The 23,361-nt window shown below is 38.2% G+C and overlaps 1 protein-coding gene across 1 annotated transcript in view; it reads right to left on the bottom strand.

The window, feature by feature from the left end:
* LOC102780475 (protocadherin-15-like) overlaps positions 1 to 23,361 on the bottom strand; it is a 213,590-nt gene that overhangs the window by 60,766 nt on the left and 129,463 nt on the right. The window contains exons 24-26 of the mRNA XM_087844645.1: positions 20,214 to 20,330; positions 18,046 to 18,186; positions 16,097 to 16,209 (exon numbers count right to left, since the gene is read on the bottom strand). Coding sequence (XP_087700771.1) covers positions 16,097 to 16,209; positions 18,046 to 18,186; positions 20,214 to 20,330 — 371 coding nt within the window. The remainder of the gene's footprint in view (positions 1 to 16,096; positions 16,210 to 18,045; positions 18,187 to 20,213; positions 20,331 to 23,361) is intronic.

The following is a 23,361-nucleotide window of genomic DNA, read 5'->3' as shown; positions in this document are numbered from 1 at the left end:
ACAAGGTAACCTTGAAATGAATGGTTTAGCAAGCTTTGTAGAGCAACATATTAGATGTGCTTTAATGTACATTTTTATACCAGAGAGTACTATGATTTTCAAACAACACTCACACACTGTTTTAACAAGGTTGTATCTTAAAAATTATATTGTTAAGGTGTCACATTTTTGGCTGACTATATTGGCAACACGACCAACACAAGCATTTGCTGATGAAACTGGAAAAGTTTCCATTTAAAAGCTGCAAATGATGAAGCATTAATGCTGTGCTTAAAAGTCTTTTTTACTAAAGCTACAGGTGCTGTACTGTAGATGACTCTAAATTAAACAGGTGGTTGGTGTGTGAGTTTTAGCCATTGTAATTCACAGTGTTACACTTTGGTCCCTTTTGTTTTGGAAGATTTTAGGTTTAAAAAGTGCATCACTGGTCCATTTTCTGCCCAGAGGACTGTGATTGTTCAACTACTACTTCCTGCTTGATTTTTTGGTACTTTTCCCTTTCATTTGAGCCCTCTGCTTTGGTGGATGGGGAAAAGATATATACTGTACATTTTGTTTGCTTTGTGCTTGTCAAAGCAATTCTGAGTCACCGGGATACTGAAATATTAAACCTTGCCTGACCACGAACAGTTTCTATCCCTCAAACTGTACTGTGCATTGGAAATCAATAAAAGAAAACCAAAAATGACTTTTAACACCTAGTGAAACAAAGCAAATTTTGTTTTTTTCATTGACAAGTTTTTCTATTATGATCACTGACGTTTTAATGAAATCATTAGCATGTTGTTCTTGTTAAAGAATAAAAGCAATTAAAATGGCACATAAGTAAACGCTGTGTATGGAGGTCACAAAGCCTCATTATCATGTCAACATGAGTGTTAATTGTTAACTGTGTTCAATCTATTTCTATATTTTATTACATGCCTGCATTGATGTTGTGTTCTTTGAACAGCAGCCATGGAAGGGAAATAGAGTTAGGGTAGGAAATGAGTTGTGGGAGGGCAATGAATATGTAAGGGTAGTATCATACAAGAACTCATTTATTGCCATCTAGTTCTCTGTTTTTAATCAAGCAGTGCTCTACAGTCCAGGTTCACCATTTCCTTTCGTATGCTTGAATGATTCACAAGTTCGTGTTACAGTAAGTGTCTTAACACACAAACAAACATATTAATTAAAAAAGAAAAAAGAAAAATCAAGAGAAAACAATGAATGACTTGGAGAATGCAAACTTAATGCAAACTACAGTCCCAATCAAAAGTTTAAGACCAATTGAAAAATAAAAAATCATATTTTGCATAGTTGGATCTTAACAAGGTTCCAATCATTTTAATGATCAAGGAACTGACCTCACAGCCCATTTTTCATTTAGTGTTGCTAGTTTCAGTCATTGTGCATTGTACTGTTTATAAGGTTGGGGAAACCTGCAGTCAGCTGGGACCGAAGAAGAATCACTTAGATGAGTGACGAAACGTTTCTCCCACTGAAAACTCTACGTCCAGATGCAGAGATGGGCACTACTGTAATCTGATTACTTTTTTCCAAGTAACGAGTATGGTAAAGGTTTACTGTTGCAAAAAAGTAATTTGATTACTGCTACTTTCCCGTAAGCACGCTGCGTTACTAAACAGTGGTTTTGTTTGTGAGAGTGTCTCATGACAATGACGTAAGCGTGTGTGATATTCATAACAGATGTGAGCAGATCAACAATGTATAATATTGGAGTGCGGGAGAGAGTATGACCGTACAGCGTTTAAAGCGTGGAAGTACTGACCTTACTTTGAGTTTGACTCCGTAAAAAGTGACAAAAACATTAGCGTCCGCTGTTCACTGTGTGGGAAGAAAATGTCTTTTTACAGCGAAAAAAACCCTAAACTTGTGAGCAAGTTTAGGGGTTTTGTGCAAGTAGTGTGCAAGTACCTAGCACACTGCATGTGAAACTCACAGAGAAACCCCCGGATCCCGGACACTGACAAGACTGCTGCGGCACCGGGCAAACCTCCACCCGCCCCACTCTTGCTAAACAGGTGACAATAGATTTAAGAGCAACAGGTCTTAGTGCCGCTAAATCTTTGATTTTATTTATATTTTGCTGTGTTTTACTTGAATCTATTTGAAAGAGTGAGTATAAACACAAAACATTTTATTTTATATGCTGGAATATGCAGAAAATTAGTTTAAATGTTAAACATATTTCGTCAAGTCAAAGGCTGTTGCATATAGTTTATTTTTTAATTTAAAAGATTAAAACTAGTAAAACAAGTTTTAAAAAGAGACTTTTTGGGGGTGACATGACGTCAATGGCGGAGTAGCTGTGTTTCTCGCCCTCTCCCGCAGCTTGGCATTTGTTTAGGCATTTATATATGTCTAATTATATGTCTAAGTCTCTGTTTATTTCGACTTTTAAACTTCATACGATGCCAAGCACCCAGAAGAAGCTCAACCTCGGGTCAAAACCAGGCAAATCCGGAGAAAATCACCCTCCGCTCAGCGATCATGCTGCAGCGGTGATGGTGGAGGCCCAGTCGTCCCCACTTCTCGGCCAAATGGACGTCGACAAATTGGTGGAGAGGATATCGGCGGAGGTGCTGAAGACTGTGGAGGCCTCCTTTCAGAAGAAGATTGACCCGGTTCTGAAAAGACTGGAAACATGCACAGCTAATATCTCTGCATTGGATGTTAAAATGAAGGAGGCAGAGACACGCATATCAACGCAGGAAGATATTACAGCGGGTTATGGCGCCAAGATTTCCGAAGTGGAGCTTAAGCTGGAGGCCGCTCGTGAGGCATTCGCCAATCCCTCGTCTCCTCCTTTCTTTTTATTTATTTATTTTCTGTTTGTTTTCTTTTTTTTCTTTTCGGGTCTGTGCGGAGATAACCTTATACATATAGACTATTTTATTTAGCCATTCATAATCCGAATCCTTGTTTTAGCTGCGGGCGGGCAGCACGTTACTGATTAAGAAAAGGCTCGTACTCCGGTCCAGCATCTTTCTATGTCCAAATTGAAAAGTTTGCTTGCGCCCCCTGCTGGGCGTTGGAGACCTTTGTCTGACCTCCATACTCACTGGTTTCTTGACGGTTCTGTTTCTTGTAAATAGTTTTTTGTTAATTGTTAGCAAAGCAGGACGTTTGTTTTTCTACATGTATTTTATTTGCCACTGGTGTTGAAGAGCAGTGGGAGCCCTACATATCAGCTATGCTTTGGTCACCTGAGCGTGGTTCCATGTTTATTTCAAATATTGTATAAGTGATAATTCAGTGTTAAATGTTTGTTCCTGGAATGTAGGAGGTATACATAACCCTATTTAACGGAAAAAAATATTGAGTTTTCTTAAGAGGGAGAATGTCCATGTTGCCTTGTTGCAAGAAACTCACCTGTCTGCTCAGGAGCATCTAAAACTGAAACGTGATTGGGTCGGTCAAGTTTTTAGTTCCTCCTTTACGAGTAAGAGCCGCGGTGCAGCCATGTTGATACATAAACACCTACCGCTGACAGTTGACCAAACAATTTGTGATAAGTCTGGTAGATATGTTTCCTTAAAGGGCACCCTAGGTGGTCAGGCAGTGTCATTTCTGAATATTTACTTTCCACCAGTACAGTCTAACGACTTTATTGCTCATACTTTCTCTTCCTTTTCTGACTGGGTTTGTGATAATTCTGTGATAGCCGGAGATTTTAACTGTTATTTTTCTACAACTAAGGACAGATCCCCTCCCAAACAAATTCAAATGTCTACAAGGGCCAAAGCACTTTTAGATACTTGTAACGAACTTAATTTGTTTGATACCTGGCAGACTCTTCACCCTAACGATAAAGAATTTACTTTTTTTTCTGGTGTTCATAGAACAAGTAGTAGAATCGATTTCGTTTTCACCCCCAAACGATCACTGGGAAACATTTTGAGATGTACAATAGGTGATATTATTATATCAGATCATGAGCCGGTTTTTGTTCAGCTAAGTGATATAAATCCTGTCCCTTGGTCTCATAACTGGAGATTTAACAATTTTTTGATTCACGACCCAAAATTCGAAATATATTTAACTGATCAGCTTGAACATTTTTTAAAGGTTAATGCAACCCATGAAGTTTCTCCAGGCCTGCTTTGGGACACCCTGAAGGCTTACACCGGTGGTCTGATTATATCATATTCAGCAGGCCTGAAGCGGCTCAGATGGAGCGATGAAAATTAGAAGTAATGAATCACCTTCAGAATAATTAAGGAATGAAATTCAGGTGGTTAAAACAGCTTTGGAGGCACTACTGACAAGAAAGGCTGAGAAATCTCTTTTCTTCATGAGGCAGAGGTTATATGAGCTTGGTAATAAACCTAACCGCTATCTGGCCAATCTTCTTCATAATAAGGGTGCTGGTTGTAATATCCCATGTGTTAGAGACTCATCTGGTTTATCTAAATATGACAATTTAATTATTAATGATACTTTTAAAACTTTTTATAAGCAGTTATATACCTCCCAGTTTAAATCGACATACAAACAGGGTATGCACCACCTCTTCTTAGGACTAAATTTACCTAAAGTTTCTGAAATCCAAAGGGATGATTTATGTAAACCTATAACTCAAAGCGAAATTTTGAAAGTTATTCAGATGCTTCCAAATAACAAAGCTCCGGGTCCGGACGGGTTCTCGGGGGAATTTTTTAAGAAATTCAGTAAGATTCTAACTTCCCCACTGTATAAGATGCTTCTGTCCTCTTTTGAGGCAGGCACTCTCTCTCCCCCCCCTCCTTAATGGAGGCTAATATTTCTCTAATTTTGAAGAAGGGGAAACCTCCTGAAGAATGTGCTTCCTATAGGCCTATATCTGTTTTAAATCTTGATTTGAAGATACTTGCTAAGGTCCTAGCTATACATCTTGAGCCAATACTACCTTCGATCATTAAGAATGATCAAACTGGTTTTATACGGGGCGGTATTCCGCGCATAGTGTGAGGCGCCTACTTAACATTATTCAGCACTTATCTTTGTTTAACCCTGAGGCTCTTTCTTCTTTTCACACTTCAAGAATTTGGTTTAGGTGACAACTTTGTTAAATGGATCCAGATCCTTTATACTTCCTCTCTTTTGGCAGTAATTACCAATGGTCATAGGTCGGGCAATTTCAGTATTGAACGTGGCAGTTGGCAGGGCTGTCCGCCCTTTGTTATTCGCCCTGGCTATGGAACCCCTTGCCACAGCCATTAGGAAGGATGCTGCTATTGAAGGACTCTGTTTGAACAATTCTCAACATAAGATTTCACTTTATGCAGATGACGTTTTAATTTTTCTAAATTCTCCTGCTCACTCAATTCCTAGATTAGTTTCGTTAATTTCCCAATACGGCTCCTTCTCAGGCTACAAGATCAATTTTTCTAAAAGTGAGGCTATGCCCCTCTCTGTTATAAATGAGGTTGATCCAAACATTTCTCAGCCTTTTCGTTGGTCTGCCTCCGGCTTCACTTATTTAGGAGTGAAGATTTCATCGAATCTAAAAGAAATGTATAGTCTGAACTACACCCCTTTAATTCAGACCATCAATCGCGATTTGGATAGGTGGTGCAGCCTCCCTCTGTCTCTTTTAGGTCATATTCATTTGGTCGAGATGAATATCCTCCCTCGCTTCTTGTATTTATTCCAGATGTTACCGCTTGCTCTGTCCAAAAAAGTTTTGTCAAAATTAAATGGTTCAATTATTTCCTTTATATGGCGTAAGAAAAGACCTAGATTGAGATACAGTTTTCTGTGTTTGCCTGTTCAGAAAGGCGGTCCTGCCGCTCCCTCCTTCCCACAATACCTCTTGGCTGCACAGTTTAAATTTCTTACAGAATGGTTTATGGACGATCCGGATTCCATTTACCTCAGCGCTGAGTCCACTTCTTTAAAGGGCATTACCTCAGGTAAAGCCACAGTTCTAACACAAGATAATATGGTGATAAAGAATATGCTCTCTATTTGGCGCAAAGTCAGACGCCTGGAAGGATATTATAATTGTTTCTCCCTTCTTACTCCTATTCATGAAAACCCTGACTTCTTACCTGGTCTTCAGGCTGGTTTTGCGGACCGGTCTCAAAAAGGGATTAATACAGTGGGTGATCTTGTTCATGAGAACTCTTCTTACTTTTAATTAACTGAAAAGCAAGTTTGATCTGACCAATAAGGATTTTTTGAAGTACTTTCAGGTAAAGCACTATATTACTTCTAAATTGAAGGATTTTAATGGAGGGTTTGGTCTTTCTCCTATAGAATCACTCATGGTAAAAACTGCCCAACTAAAATGTATCACTAAAAAGATTTATAACATTCTCTCTGATCTTAGACTGGATAACTCTGGATGGATGGATAAATCAAGGGCTAATGGGAATCAGATGTAGGCGCCATAGATGCTGAAGCTTGGGATGAGTTGTGTTGTTGTCCTTTTAAAGCCTTGGCATCTAATTCTATTTGGGAGAGGCAGTTTAAACTTATAAATAGGCTTTATATTACACCTGAGAAAGGCACATAATGTTTCCAGCTTTGCCTAATCTCTGTAACAAATGTCAGTCTGCTGTTGGTTCCTTTTTTTATTGTCTGTGGAGCTGCCCTGTTATTCTACAGTTTTGGAGATCACTCAAAGATAAGCCATGTATTATATTTAATTGCCGACTGCATCTGGGTCCAAGGACCTGCTTGTTAGGACTAAATGATGAGCTACCTGCCGGCTTTCGCAGCAAAGATCTCCTTCACATACTGCTACACTACGCTGCTACACAGTACCCATTATGGTACTGTGGATTTCTGATGAGGCTCCATCTGTCAACCAGTGGCTACAGTCTGTGATATGTATTGTGCCAATGGAAGCCTTCTCTACGGCACTTAAGGACAAACCTTTCCTTTTCTATCGCACATCTGGACACTCCTTCTGCTCAGAGGTTGAAATCGGGCTTACGGGATTTACCCTGGCAACAAAGGGACAATTGTTAACCTTTTTCATTGTCTATTACTATTGCTGTTGGGTTTTTCTTTTTACCTCCCAGGTCCTGCTATACATGTAGATGCATCTTTGTCCTGTGTATGTATATGCTGGTGACTGCTGTTTCCCTGCTTTGCAATTAAAAGTTCAATAAAAAAAAGAGACTTTTTATTTGATTATATTTTATATGATGGTTATGCAGAAAAAGTAGAATTGGGCTGAAAGATCTATTGCTTTATTACCTATTCATGTTGTGCATGTTTTTAAAGAGTAACTAAGTAACTAATTACTTGTGAAAACAAGTAATCAGAAAAGTAACGGGATTACTTTTTTTGGAGAAGTAACCAGTAATTAGTTACTTTTTTCAAGTAACTTGACCAACACTGTCCAGAGGAACAGAATCAACTTTTTGGAAAGGTTCCAAGTAAAGCTTCAACATGCAACAAGAAGAAATGGGAGTGAGACGAAACATTTTCATGAGCGTGCAATTTATTGAAAACAATGCTTAAACTGAAACAGGCTACACATCCATTTCTTCTTGTTGCATGTTGAAGCTCTACTTGGAACCTTGTTAAGATCCAACCATGCAAAATATGATTTTTTCCCCATTTTTCAAGTGGTCTTAAACTTTTGATTGGGACCGTATATGTATATTTTAGCTTAACTTTTTTACAAAACACTTTAAGATGTTTTTAAGGGAGTAAAAATCAGATAAGGGAAATATGAACATTATGTAGGAGTAGGTAAGGATTTTCGTTTTTTGGTGTTAACAGATAAAAACCTTTACCTCTGGTCAGGGACAAGGACTGGACTGAACACAAGGAAGGTTAAAAAAAAAACCAACAAAAAAACCCAGCAAATGTCCAAAGAAAAAAATTGGAAAAACATTAGGAAAATCTGAAGAGCTGTTGCTTAAGAAAACTTTGCAGGAAAGTCTGCCTCCATGGAATCAAAAGATAGAAAGAAATGTGAGGCGGCTCAAGGCTTTCGCACACTACTTTATAGTATTAGACTGTGTTTGCTTTGTTTATTGTAAAATCTGAGTTACAATTTCATCATTGTTCATCCACCGTTGCACAACCCTGTAAACAATAAAACATTTAGCACGACCGACGATGTTTGTAAACCTAATGATTTCTAAGGCTTAACTATTGCACACCCCAGTGCTTAATTTGTCGTGCAGAAGAGCTGTTTGAAATGGTCAAAGAGAAAAAGCTGTATAAATATTTGAACTCAAGTCCAAAGGAGAATACCTATTTTGAGCATTGCATTCGAAAATGAATCATGAAGCAACTTGTAAAACCACAAATGCCGTCCTGAAATTTTTAACTTGTATGAAAGATACAGAAATAGAGTTTGATTAATTTCCATTCAGATTGTCAGCTCTACAAAGAAAAGCATCAAAAAACTCGACTGTCTGTATTCTGCAGCTGCATCTATTATGTGAAGAGGGACCGAAGAGGAGCAGAAAAAAGAATCTCTTCTTCTGACCGCAAGATTTAAGCTTTAGTCATGATGCTGTAACATTCGATCAATTTGCCGAACGTTGCGGAACTCTATGGCATCTGCAAGAAGTTCAACAAAACAGCTCTTTGATTCTTGAACACGCAGCGTCCTGTGCATCCGTTTTGACAAGCTGACACAAAACAGCCTGACTGAGTTGCTTACCTCCGTGTCTCATCTCCATCACTGTAAAGACGTTCACTGAAGATGGTGAAACATCCATGTCATTTAGTTGAATTGAATTGATCGGGATTTCGGGTTTGAAACTGTTTATTTCACTTTACCTCAAATTAAAAGTAAACATTTAATGCACTGCAAAAACTTTTCTGGAGACAAACTGTTCAAAAACTGGAGACACAACCAAAAAAAATATCTGAGTCTGTAGTCTCAGTGTCAAGCTCTAAGCACTGGATCAGCCAAAGAGACGTGTGAGCATAGATAGCTTATATGTATTCGGATACACTTCAGGGAAGTATAAAGAATTTCTATTAAACTATACTGGAAAGGAAGAGACTTTAATTTGAGAAAAAATCTGTCATATTCATTTTATTTAAATAGCTGTGTTTGCATAGTGTTAGAAATGTTGTTAATGTTAATGGCTGTTACATTACCAATCCAACACGTTCTCATTCCCAAATATTTTACGCTAGGTGACAAATTGTCAACCTATTATGCTTCCCTAAATGACGAGATTGGGAGGGAACATGAGAACCGTTAGGAATCAATCTACATGTTTGTTCATTTTACTTAAAATCGCTTTGGAAAACACTATTTAACGTCATTAAAGTGCTGGTTAAGGTTAGGGACAAAGTTGTACTGTTTATATTACTGCGGGACCATCATTCTACTGGATTTCACCCATTAACCTGGCGCATAGCAGGGGTCACCTTTGGCGTTCCTCAGGAATGTGACAAATCGTCAGAATGTTACGCCTCGGGAGTGAGAACGGGCTGACCAATCTCACGTTTTAAAGGTGAGATGTTCATTTCATGGGTTTGGTGAGGGTGGGTGGGGGTTGGGAAGTGGGGTTTTTTTCCTTTCTCTTTAGCAACTGTTCAGTGCTTTATTTAGTCATTTTTATTGTATTTTTTGTACATAAAAGGGAGCCTTTGTTTGAATAAATTCAGTCCTTCAAAAGAGAATTTATCTTTATTTCCAGCAAGTTCATTGTGACAAAATCTTGATTTTACCTTAAAAAAAATCATCTTTTTGCAAAACCAAAGCTTTTGTTTGTGAATTTTAAGGAATAAAATAGATTTTTATGAAGTGTTATTAAGTATGTTTGAATCAGACAATAAGAAACCAATTTTCCATTATGTGCAAGTAGAAATTGTATTTTATTACACTGACTAAAGTAGAAGTTGAAAGAACTTCCTTGTAAAAAAAAATGTGAGTGCTTCAATTAACTAAGTCCAAAGAACAAATTAACTTGGAACTCACTCAAACTATCAGGTTTTGCCAAAGTGAAGAAAAGATTTAAAGCAGAGGTCCCCAATCCCAGTCCATGAGGGCCGGTGTCCCTGCAGGTTTTAGATCTCACCCTGGGTCAACACACCTAAATCACATGATTAGCTCATTACCAGGCCTCTGGAGAACTTCAAGACATCTTGAGAAGGTAATTTATCCATTTAAATCAGCTGTGATGGATCAAGGACACACCTAAAACCTGCAGGGACACTGGCCCTCGCGGACTGGGATTGGGGACCCCTGATTTAAGGTCTTTAGAATAAATTATCTTTTGAGTTTGTTTCAATCTACATTTATGATTCTGGAAAGATAAATATTTTTGACTTATTTTAAATACAAATTTACACTTTCAGTCAAGTTTGAATAGTCTGAGTAAAACTAACACATTTAGCTGTAATAAATTAGTCATTTTTTAAGTCGGTTCAAAGTACAATTTTTCAGTATAAGATAAAGCAACATGCAGCCATTTTGATCAATTTTTAAAAAATTAAAAACTAAGCTTTGATGTTTAGAGGCATTTAAGCTCTCAGATGTGTCTCCCTACTTTCTAATTAGATTCGTTAGCAAGCGAGCTATGAGGCATTTTGATGGCATGGGGGTGGGGGGCTGTACGTACAGATGCACAATTGCGTGCATGGACACACACATGACTGCACACACATATACAAGCAGATGAGTGGAGGGCTTTCAATAATCTTTGAAAAGCTAATATTTTCTTTCTGTTCACTTAGCCTCATGCTGATAATTGCCACTGGGTGCTGATAACTATTCATGTGTACATGATACTGACTGCATACTAATTCTGCAGGTGCAAGGTTGGCACTACGTCGAGAAAAAGAGGGGAAGGGGAGAAATTCTCCTCGCAATTCTACACTCAGTGGCTACAACGATTTAACAAACTTCCTCTTTGGCTCATTAAAGGTTTTATTAGATGAAGGAGGAAGAAACAGCAAACAGTGCCAAAGCTTTACTTGTTTTTGGTCTTAATATACTGGGAGCAAGTGAGGATCTGCAGCTGTATTTTTAATACACCCCTTCAGACAAACCTTGTTTCATCCAGAAAAACAATGAAGACATTATTTTCTTTTTTTTTCATAATTCACATTTTCAAAATACAGTCTACTGTGAAAATTCAACTCTAGTTTCTGATGTTATTAAATAAGAAGACATTGTTTCAATGAAAACTACATCTTTTAAGAATTTGGTTAGCTATGCTGAAAAACTGTATTATGTGTAAGCATTTTGAACTCTTCTGAATATTTGTTTTGAATAGTTCCAAACGAGAAGCCCAGCATTATTTATGGTTCTAGCTTATTGAGAGTATAAAAGGTTTAAGTTCTGACCTTTTCAGTACACATATACATATATATACTCCTGGGGGTGAAACTGTGGGCTACAAGTCCTGTATTGCTCACCCAGTATGGATTTAACCAACCTACATGGCCCTTGAAGCAGTTTGCTGGAGAACTGAACTGAGACATATATTACTGAGGCTTTTACAGCTGCATTTCTACCATACATTTTTTTGCACATATGTGACCCAGCACAGGAAAAGCTGGGCAAAGACACAGAAAGACAAAAAAACTCAATTGTGCATATAAACAAGCAAGTAATGACAGAATCAAGAACAAGAGGACACTCCACTATCTCCTGTGTTTGTTGTCTTAACTTCGTTGTCTGCAAATACAGCCCCAACTCCAAAAGAAATTTGTCAGGCTGTGTGAAATCAATTAAAGTGGTACACCTCTCCAAACAACATCTCAAAAATGTAATTTATGGAATATTTTCTGGTGCATAAACACACCATTTTGCACCAGATCTTGGCACAGCCACATTGTTGGTAACAGCAATGTCCCACTCAGTGATGATGCTGACTTTACCAACTTTAGCCTAATAATGCTCTTTTGGCTGATGGTTACTTATAAAGCTAGTTAGTTTTTATGAGTTTAATAATGTACAAACATGATGCAGGTGAATATTTCTCTATTTGCATGTTTGCTGAATGCATTTAACCCATCTGGAGCGCAGAATGGACAAACTTTGGACAAATTGCTCAAAATGCGTTGACAGAGACATTTCAAGGATTTTGAGTCATTCTGCGCTCCAGATGGGTTAATTGCGTAAAAGATTTTAATCACGTTAATCGCGTTAATGTGTTACCATTGACAGCCCTGATAGAAAATAAACAAAGATAGACAAGTTCCATATCAATATGGAGCTTTTACATTGTAGGAAGCAAGTACACCATAAATAACAGTTTTGGACTTTAACATTGTTTTCGGATGTTGTGTCACATAAACCGATGCCATTAAACTGATTCTTTTATATTTTTTGTCTTGTATTTATTAAGCCTAAACAGGACTGCACACCAAAAACAGGAAATTCACTGAAAGCTCCTTAATGCATGTTCAGTGCACTGATACTAGTATAAGAATGTAATTTGACGCACAGTGTTTTCTAAAAGTCTCAAATCAAAGATAACTGGACCAAATCAAACAAATACTCCAACATGTTGGGGGGAAAGAGGAAATTTCAACAAGTCACTTTTAACAGATGCCCTGTTTCAGCGCTACTCTCTTTTTCATTACAGGAATCAATATTACTAATTCAGACTCGGCCATGGCTGGAAGCCGTACCGCTGAAACCATGCAAAATCATTAAGCTGCATTAGCTAGCTCTCAAAAGCACACTGGTACAATGGTAAGCTTTTATTCTATAAAGCTGGGATAATTAATTCAAAGCTGGTACAGTGTACACTGTGTGAATATGACAAGGAATTGCAACAACACACACGCACGCGCACACACAATGCTGTCTTTTACACACACAAACACATTAAAATACTGTACATAGTAAACGTGCACAGACACATTCAAAGACAGACGCGCAAGAAGGGACTTTAATGTGCACGAACAACAATGTGTGAATGCATGCAAATACTGTGAACTGTGTGATGATTAACAAATACAGAAAAATACGAAAAAGGGCACGCTCACACAGACACGCGCACGCTCTTTTAGCTGGAAGCTATGTTACATATTCATAAATGCAGTATTATATGACATCTCTCTCTCTTGCCTCCAACCCTTTCCCCTAAAAATAGACAAGAGCTTTACTCTGCGTGAAAGACAAACCTTGACGTCTTGAAATGTGATCTGTACAAGTAAGACGTGTGTCGGATTTGACACGTTAATGTTGCAATTACAATGTTCTGAAACATTTAGCCGTAAACTCGCGGTAGCCGGTGTTTGAATGAAGAGACATAAGAGCTTTGAAGTGAGTTTTAATGTCAATATAGATATACTTTTACAAAATCAGTATCAAAGGTTTGATTTTTTTTTTTTTTTAAGTGCTGAATATTGAGGTGTCGGAGACAGCTGGTGTGTCAGCCACTTGAAAAGTGAGTTGTATCGCTGCAACTGCCTACACATATTCTGCATAGAAAAATATGGATCGCTTTGAAATATGATAAAGGCAGACGAAGAAACTAAAATGAAAAGAAAATCTGCAAGAGTGATTAAAAGAATAATACGAAGTATTACTACCCTTCGCACTGCCAAGCGTTAACAGAAAGTCCAGCGACGTGAAAATATTTGAAACACTTAGAAAAATATGATGTTTAAAAGCATCGTCTTCTGCAATTTTCACTTTTCCAGTCTGATGTCTTCGATATTGTGTCTGACAGCCAGCATAACAAAAGAGCAAATGGAAAGAGAGCAATTCATTCACTCTAAGATCAATGAGGGGACAAACAGACATAGAACGGGGCTGATAAAAACCAGGATAACGGAGAACAATTTTTATGAGGAATAGATAGAAAGAATGACAGATCAAAATAGAGGAAAAAAAGATAATAGGTAGACATTCTGGGACAATACCACAGCCAATTACGGAAAAGAAAACCTGAGGTGACACCATGACCTCACAAAACGAGCACCGACTGAAAGAGTTGTGGTGACGACACAAATACTGTGTATATTTGTGTCTGCTGATGAGGTAAGGGCGTCGATCGGCCAGGTTCTTTTGGGTTTCGCTTGACAGAGTGAATGAAAAATTGCTGTCTTAAAAAATAGATTTAGCGTTTGGTTCTTTTAAATCTTCTGTGCAGAGACATTTAAACTCACACTTTATTAGGTAGAACTTGCAAGTACAGGGGTTGGACCTCTGACTACCTTCATTCCTTGTGGCATACGTTCAACAAAGTTGGAAACATTCCTCAGAGATTTTGGTCCATGCTAAACTGACATCAACACGCAGTCTGTGGATATTCATCATGTGAATGTCCACCTGCTCCACCGCATCCCAAAGGTGCTCTACTCCTGCTCTACACAGGATTGACATCTGGTGACTGTGGAGGTCATTTAAATGCAATGAACTTGCATTGGATTGGCTGAGTAAATAGTTGTGTTAATGAGCAGTTGAACAGGTGCACTTAATAAAGTGGCCAGGTAGAGTATGTAGCTCTATAATCAAAGGAGATGGATTACACGCTTTATTGAGACAGAATTACATACAGTTGCTTTATGACTTGAATATGAGTCAATATTTTGACACAATGTAATTTAAAAACAGTGTAAGGTTGATTCTTTTACAGACTCTTGTGGAAGAGTTTTGTCCTTTAGCTGATGACAAAATTACTGTTATCAAACACATAACACTGCTCCTCAAAGATGAAACAGGCATGCTCTGTGGTAGCTAATTATAGTGTGTGGCTTAGTGTTGTTGCAAAACAGGTGAGTGTAAGCAGCTTTTGCAGAATTCATAGAAATACAAGTGTGGAAAGCTCACCTTTATAGGTTGATGCCGACATGCATATTTGTTTTGGCAAGATAAATTTTGCCATATTTGTTCAAGTTATTGTGAAGAATTTCAGCACAGTAAAGCGCATCACTTCACTTCTAATCAAAACTGAATTATAGCAGCAAACATCAATCATGCTGTTCAGATTTAGCACCTTCTGTGTTATTATGTGGCAGAACATCTGAGTTGAGAAAACAGTCACCAGAAAAGCTTCCTGATGCTCTACAATATTATTTTTCAGGATTGGATGGATGGATAGATGGATGGATAGATGGATGGATGGATGGATGGATGGATAGATGGATGGATGGATAGAAGGATAGATAGATAGATATAGCGGTCCATGCTGAAATGTGGCTGAACCTTACTGAGTGCTTTGGATTTTAATCTGTCGGGGAAAATTAATTCAGTTCTCCACCTTATAGTTTTTCTTTTCTATATTCTAATCACTCGTTAAATGAATGTACTTCATTAATTTGCCAAAAAAGAAACAAATTGTCCATCTTACTTGGGAGGCACAACAGAGTGCCATCCAGCATTTCTTATGTTTTTATTCAGCTAACTGTGAGAAACGGAGATGTGTGCCTGCCTCTTGTTCCACAGGAATACAACCTTTGCAATAATTCTCCTCCTGGAGGGAGGGAGTATGTAATTGGTTCTGTTTGTTTGTCTATCTGTCTGTTTTTGTTAGTAGTCTAGCGTCCGCAGTATTCAAGATATCATTTTCAAATTTTGTGTGATGGTAGATGTGGTGGAGGTGTGGCTCAGCTGCAGAGGAGGGGTGGTGCAGTGAGCTCAATGCTAGACTTTGGGGAACATGAATACCTAAAGGTTGGCTGAGCAGCTGATTTTTAACCTTCATTGTTAGCACTCAAGGTCAAAGCTGAGTTAAAAAAAAAATACATGCAGCCATATTGAGTAAATATATTGCGATTATTGCTTTGCAACAATTCCACTAATAAAAAACACCACTGGTACTTACTTGGGTCGGCTCTGCTTGACTCGACTCGGTTTTTAGAGTTTTACATTAGCTGATAGTACCTGGTACCAGATACTTTTTTCTACTCGTCTGGGATTCCCAGTGATGCGATCCAAAAATGTGACGAGAACAGACGCCATGACTCATGTGATCAGCTCTCATGAAAATCAAAACAAAAATGGTTTTTTTTTGAAACCCGGAAACATTGCGGTCCTCAAGTCTGACAAAAGCTATACAAATCCAACAGCAGGCCTTGATATCCTCCATTGTTTTGGTATTGGTGTCACATACTAGTGACGCCATTTACCAGCCTGATGTCATCATATTGTATTGTAAGAAAAAAAAGGCTGACGTTTTAATTTAAACAATGGTAATGTGTATGTATGTGCACATACCTGTATTCTTCCCGGGTGAAGACAGGGATAACAGAGGGCTGAAGGACTGTGATCTCTACCAGAGTTGTATTCTTCTTTACAGGCTCACCATGATCGTAGGCCACCACCACCAGCTGTCAAACAAATATAGACAAAGCCAGAACATCACCACGCCATTGATACCCACGCCCCTGCGAGATGGCTGTCTGATGCCGCCGCCGCTCTCATTTACGCTCGCTAAATGAGATGTAGCCAATGCGTGACAGCCCCGCAATAAACCAGAATAAATTGTACTTTTCTCTTCCTGCACATGATTCAGATGGGATTTGAAGAACAGCGAGGGTGTGTGTCCCACTGGTGTGCTTGAGCTTTCCTGCCTCGGCTTTTATTCTTCATTTAATTGGGGGCTAACTGCTGTTAACCAGGCCCAAAGGATTCCTAATGAGGGCCAACCTTAAATATCAACACACTGAAATATTGTGTTTCCTTTGTCTCCTTTAGTCAGGTGAACGCTACAGCTCATGCATCCTGTTTAATATTCATACAGTAACTAGTGTTTTAAATAGGAAACTGCTACATGCATAAATAACTCTTTAGCAGTTGGGAACTTGCGACATGTGATAGTTAAATGGCTTGCTGATTCTCATCACAACTATTTTTTCCTTCCAACTGAGGATTTCAATTGGTTTCTTTGCACAATTGCTTCCGCACGCTGAATTGCCCACCAAATTCGTTTTTTTTTTAATGCTGTCTAATGGTGTCTTTAGGTAAGCGAGTTGGGTAATAATTAGCCGCACATCATTTAAACCGCCTTTACTGTGTCTTTACTGTGTATGAGTACATTAGACAAGGTTTATCTCAGTCATAAGCCAAATATTGTACTCAGCTTTGGACTAGTTCATTTTGTTTGAGTTATTGGAGCAAACAAGGTAGAATTAGTCCCTTGAGCGATATCTTCAGAGGATGCTGAATCCTTGTTGTGTTAATTAAAGCCCAATGAAAAGATGAAATTAGCAAGGCCCACTGAGGAATACAGCTGGGAGAAGGTAGATTTGAAACTAATAAGCTGCTGCAGTATATTTTGTAGAGTGGATAGGGAATTGCTCAGAGTCCCCTGTTCATAAGTATTACATGTAAGCAAATCAAATCTGAAATTAGTAATCTAATCATTCTGACTTATTTTGTATGATGTCGTTCCACGCCCCCCACCTACTGAATACCAGAATCCAGACGATAAAGCAAAAAGAAGGTCACCAGGATAAATGTTATCTAAATAACAACCGCTGTTATGTAAGATGATGCAATTAAACACTCACTACAAAATGGTTACATTTAATGAAATATAGGCATTATTGAATAAATGGTAAATGGACTGATTCTTATATAGCGCTTTTCTACTCTCTCGGAGCACTCAAAGCGCTCTATACAACATGCCACATTCACCCAATCACACCCATTCTCACAAGCACTTTATCTATACTTAGTGCTATTTAACTACATTCACACACATTCATACTCCGATGGATGCAACGGAGAGCAACTTGGGGTTAGTATCTTGCCCAAGGATACTTGACATGCAGACTGGAGGAGCCAAGGATCGAACCACCAACCTTCCGATCAGTAGGTGACCTGCTCTACCTCCTGAGCTACAGCCACCCCAAATAGGACCGAGTGGGTCGTGACTTCACAAATGTAAAACCTGGTTGCAAATTTCAAGGTTTTAACTAAAAATACTGCAAAAGACTTGTAATGATGGGTTTGATGTAGCAGCAGTTCAGTACAGTTGCATCCATAATTTGAAGATGAAGATGCAATATTTGTAGTTTTGCCTCTATACACCACAGTCGATTTTAAACAAAACAATGAAGATGACTGAAGTGCAAAGTTGAGTCATCTTCATTGTGTTTTACCAAAAAAAAAAAAGAGAAAGAAAAATTGATTTTTTAAAAAAGACGTCTGTGCACACTTACGCTGAACTTCATGTTCGGCTCCTCGTTCAGGTTCACTCTGGTAACCACACGTCCGGTCTGTTCTTCTACGCCAAATATACTGGCTGAGTATGGATACGCCACCTGGTCCACCTTATAACGTACTAAACCTGCTGGAGTACCCTATGATGACAACAGAATAATATCCATTTTAACCATTAAAATAAAAAACTTGATTGAAAAGTTGATTAAACAAAAAACTATAGGATGAAATGCCTCATGCATGGTTTCTGGAAAACTATTTCTTTTTTTCTAATATCTTCTGAACTGTAATTAAATAATATGGTGATGGCTGTGTAATGAGTTTTGCAGTATTTAATATCTAAAGCAATTAGCAGGGATCCAAATGTTAAGTCTCTATATAGAAATAATTGTGAGCGTTGATAAGACATATCATTACTTTACATAAATGCGGTTCAAATGGTCATGAATTAACCTCTTAACTGTTGCTGATAATGAGCAGTCATAAGTTACTATGACTGATTTGACACAAAATGTCAGGAAATACATACATTTACATTGTAATATCCACATATTTTAAGCAAATACTCCGTATTCTTTAATGAGCTCAAGATTCAACAGTGAGGAAAAAAATAGCTGTGCCATTCTGAGGAGGAAAGATAAACACACAAACAAATTAGACCTCTGCGTTTAAAGCGTTCCTTGAACTTTAAAAATACGTGCTGACAATGTGGTAAAACTGGAGCTTTTGCTAGTTTATTTTCAGAAATTGTAATATGTGACCGAAGCAGTTCATTTATATCTTCTTTAAAAAAATGTTTTCACTATAATCCTTACATATATTGTCTATGTCATGGTCTGAGGAACAACATTTACAGCAACAAAAGTTGCTCCTTTGGCTAAAAGTCATACAGTATGTCTGCCCTCTGTATATTCTCAGGGGACGAAAGGTTCTTGCTACATGTCTTGCTTGTCATACACACTTTATTCACTTTATCTCCCTTAAGGCTGTAAATCCACCAGCGAAAAAACAACAATGACAAGTCCGCTAAGGTCATATTTTCAAACTGAAACGCTGAAAGAGTAAGGGGTAAGGGACGTTAAAGAGAAACTCCAGACAGACAAAATAGATATTTTTAATTATGTAAACAGCCATTTTTCAATCCAGCCATCAAACGCTCTAATCTGAGTTCACTTTTGCAGAAGCACTGCTGTTGCGAGCAGTATTTCAGTGACTGTCTACATTGATGTAACACTTTCTTGCATAACAGCTCAGAGTGAGTCAGCAAAACCCAATGCTGATAAATTCTTGAAAGTATTTGTACTTTCGAGGTATACTTTAGATCTGGAGGGTATAAATGGAAATTACACAGAGATATATGAATATTATAGGCTCCAGCACTCAAACAAGGTGCTATTTGTTACCTTTGTTGAGCACTGGGGAGGTCCTTTATAGCATATAGCCTGGACTTTATAATGTTGTTTTTTGACCCAAGAGAATTTCTCATGCTTAAACCTAAAGTGTGAACCAATTCAGCTGACACAGGAAGCAGCATGCGCAACAGTGAAAGGAAAGCGGTGCTCTAAAGAGGCTTATGTGACAACACTGCTGGTGTAGAAGATCCTGCATGAAGAAGGAGGAGGGAAAAATAAGCTCATGGCATCTCGAGCAGTAATGCAAAATAAAAGCACTCCCAGTGCTTTTTCATAAACACCTGTTTTGTGAATCAAACGCAAACGCATCAGCTGGTTTATTTTTGTTTCTAATAGTTTTAAAAAAGTGATTTTCCCAGTGTCGCTGCATGATTCAATGAAGCCTCGTGAGGTATTCTCACATACTGCCGATTATGAGAATTCTGTATGAGCATGTTATCACCTTATTAACCTACAGTTACATAAATCAGACTCACATAAAACAGCTAAACCTCATTTTACAACAACCAGAATAAAGCAGTCTACATAACAAGGATGCTCAGCATTAAATGTTCTCTTGAGATTTCACCTTGTGACACACTGAGGTATAAAAAAATAAATACTCCACTAGAGAAAGAAGTGAAAATGCGTTAAAAACACACCTACACACACACTGACTGAAGACAAGCACCATTATCTTGCATCATTCCAGTACACAATTTGAGGAGCAGGCTGTGAAACAGTTTGATTGAATAGCTGCATCTGATAATGCTCACCGCAGGGTCAGAGTCATTGGCCATCACTGTGGTTACGATGGTTCCCTTGACAGCATTAGGGGCAACCATGCCTCGGTACACTGACTGGCTGAATACTGGAGAAAAGTCATTCATGTCCTGGAGAGAGATTTAACACAAACACAGAAACAGTACGGCATTAGCATTTTTAAAATACACTGCACCAAGCCGCTTTTTGTTTCCTTGAAGTTCCTGAAATGTTGAAATTTTTAATAACAGCAAATTACTGTAGCAGTTTCGTCATAGGTTTGGGAATATATGTATATATATATATATATATATATATGAAAAGTAGTGCATATAATCTATTGCTTATGCTGAGTTAATTTTATTTCTTTGGCTTGGATTCCAATTTATCTCTGAATAGAACAAATGCTGTAGTGAGTAGAATAAATGGGGTGTTCATGAAAACCTGTGGGGCTTTAATCACAGCAGGCGTCAGCAGTACTAGAAAACATCAGCAAGGGTGAAAGTGAGGACACCACAAAACAATTGTGCTTTTAATTTTCCATTGGCTGGTTAAATGATGGATTTTAAAACTTTCTTTCACAGTTGTCAAACTCAAAAAAACTAAACAAAACAAAAACACACTATGTAAACTAAATGTTGTATAAAGCACAGAAACTGTCAGCTTATTTCTCCGTCATTTTAAAGTTTCTGATATCGGAACCTAAAGTCCATAGATTGCATAGATTCATATGCTAATCTCTGGTATAGTCACTGAGTGTCAGAGACAACAGGATCAGAAATAATAAACTCCATCCTGTGTCTAGCAGCACCACAGGAAAGAAAAACAAAGCAGGAAGACAATGTGCTGTTTTAGCTGTGTAAAATGAAGATGCTGTGATGCTTTGATGCATTTCCTTGATTAGAAATATTGGCATCTACTACTCTAATAGTAGCCATGCTCTGAACAGAAGTTCAAGGTCAAGCAATCAAATAGACTAGCATGTAGAAGTTCAAGATGAATTTGAATGTAGTGGATGTACATCTGTTGTTGTGTGTAGTCATCTATACTGTGAACTATGTATGAAAGACAAGGTTTTACCACATACTGTATATAAGAGACTGACATAGTCAAGGCTAAAGGCAGGAAGTCAGTGCTGTTGAAGACCAAATGTACAGTTTTGCTCTTTGACAATTTGCTCAAATTCCTGAAATTTCATAGTAGATGTAACATCGGGTGAAATGATTGTACACTATACATCAGCAATGACAAGAACTGGGTGAACAAGTTTGAACTTATTTTTGGATTTTCTCTAATTCACACAGGGTCAAAAGTATACATATAGGCTTGCATTTATATATACATACCTACTAATGTTTGATTAAATGTCCCTTTACAAATTGCTTTTGGCAGCCATCAACAACCTTTTGGCATGACTCTGTCTAGATACTTGATCACTCTTCATGTTATAATTCATTCAAATTGGTTGGTTTCCTGGCACAGATATGGCTTTTAAGAACAGTCCACAAATTTTCAAGAGGGTTGAGGTTGGAGCTTTGTGTCCAGTTACATGTTCGCCTGCTTTATCCAAAACCAGTTCTGAAGTGTGTTTGGGATCACTGTCCTGCTGGAACACCCAACTGTCCAAGTTTTCATGTGTTTTGTAATTTGGTCGTTAAGTCTGACGTCACTAGCCGTGTCTGGGCCTAAACTCCGCTGCAGGTCCATAAATCAAACGATCGCTATGGCATTACTGAGAGTTGAAAAACTGTCTAAAGTCTTTCATATTTAATAAAATGATCAGCGTTCTGCTCTACCAGGTGTAACAATTGAGTTTAACATCCAGGCATCCATGAAAACGGAATTTATGACATTTAACGGTGTTAGAAGTTAGCAGGAAGTTAGCTCGCTAGCTTCTATATAAATACAATATAGCATGTCCTGACTGAGGGATTTTGGAAACAAATTAAAACGTACAGCTCTGTTATCACTTCAACATAAATGAAGACAGAAAACTAAACAGCAGTGACGTTTGTAGGGTTACTGAAGTTGGGCTAGCTGGTATATAATGATGTGTTACGTGACCGCTAGCAACACAGCTATGTTAGCATAATATAAACAAGCTAACTTTTTTTCCACTCAATAAAAGTTAACGTGAGTGTTCTCAGTGGTCAGGAACAAATGTAATCGCATGGCAGGATGCTGTAAAAGGACCAAACTTCAGCCAGGAGAACAACTGAGATAATCCATCCACAATACGAGGTTAGTCATTCATATACTGCAGCATGGGCTGGGCTGTAGTTACATCCTAAGGTTTTAAAAACTGAGCTTAAATAAATGATTAGCGGTAATAAAAGCCGAGGGAGGTCAACAGTGATCACTGACTGTTTTAAGAGCTTTCTGAGATTAAATAGAAGAAAATACATAACATTAAACATGTTAACAAGACAAAAGCCATATTAAACGCAGACTACTTTAGGCCCGGAAGTAGGATTCGTCACGTCATCACTTAACGACCAGATAGGGACTTCTTTCTAATTCATCACTTTGTTTGTCCATGGTGATGTAAAACTTGTTTCACTGTGGACGATCACACTGGTGTTTCCAGCAGTTTCCAGATCACTGTAGGCTTGAGCATTATATACCTCTGCATAGAGTAGTATGCAATCATGATCACTAGCAAGAGGTTAATAGGCCTGGACCTTGTCTAGTCAAAGGTTATTGTAAAACCTTCAGCACACTTATCTATATTTCCTCACCGATTCATTCAGATAATTCAATTCAGGTGTTCCACTCACTTCCATGGCCAAAGGTGTATAAAATCAAGAAATTACACCGTAGAAAATCACACTTCTTCATCTGGCAAACTGACGAATGTGCCTGGGTTCAGTGGTTGCCAGGAGAGCGGTACTTGTCTGTGCCAAGTGAAAAGTTTGGTGGAGGGGGCATTATGGTGTTGGTGTTGGTTTGTTTTTCAGGAGTTAAGCTCGGGTCCTTAGTTCCAGTCAAATTAACTCTCAATGCTTCAATAATAAATGCATGCATTTTGGACAACTTCATGGTCCTAACTTTGTGGGAACAGTTTGGGAACCTCAACCCAACAGAACGCTTTTAGGATAATTTACAGCAGAGACTGTGACACAGGCCTTCTCGTCCAACATCAGTGTCAAACCTTGGAAATAC

This window comes from Neolamprologus brichardi, chromosome 8 (genome assembly GCF_056152115.1).
Source record: "Neolamprologus brichardi isolate AB-2024 chromosome 8, ASM5615211v1, whole genome shotgun sequence".
NCBI lineage: Eukaryota > Metazoa > Chordata > Actinopteri > Cichliformes > Cichlidae > Neolamprologus > Neolamprologus brichardi.
This window is presented reverse-complemented; position numbering and strand designations above follow the sequence as displayed.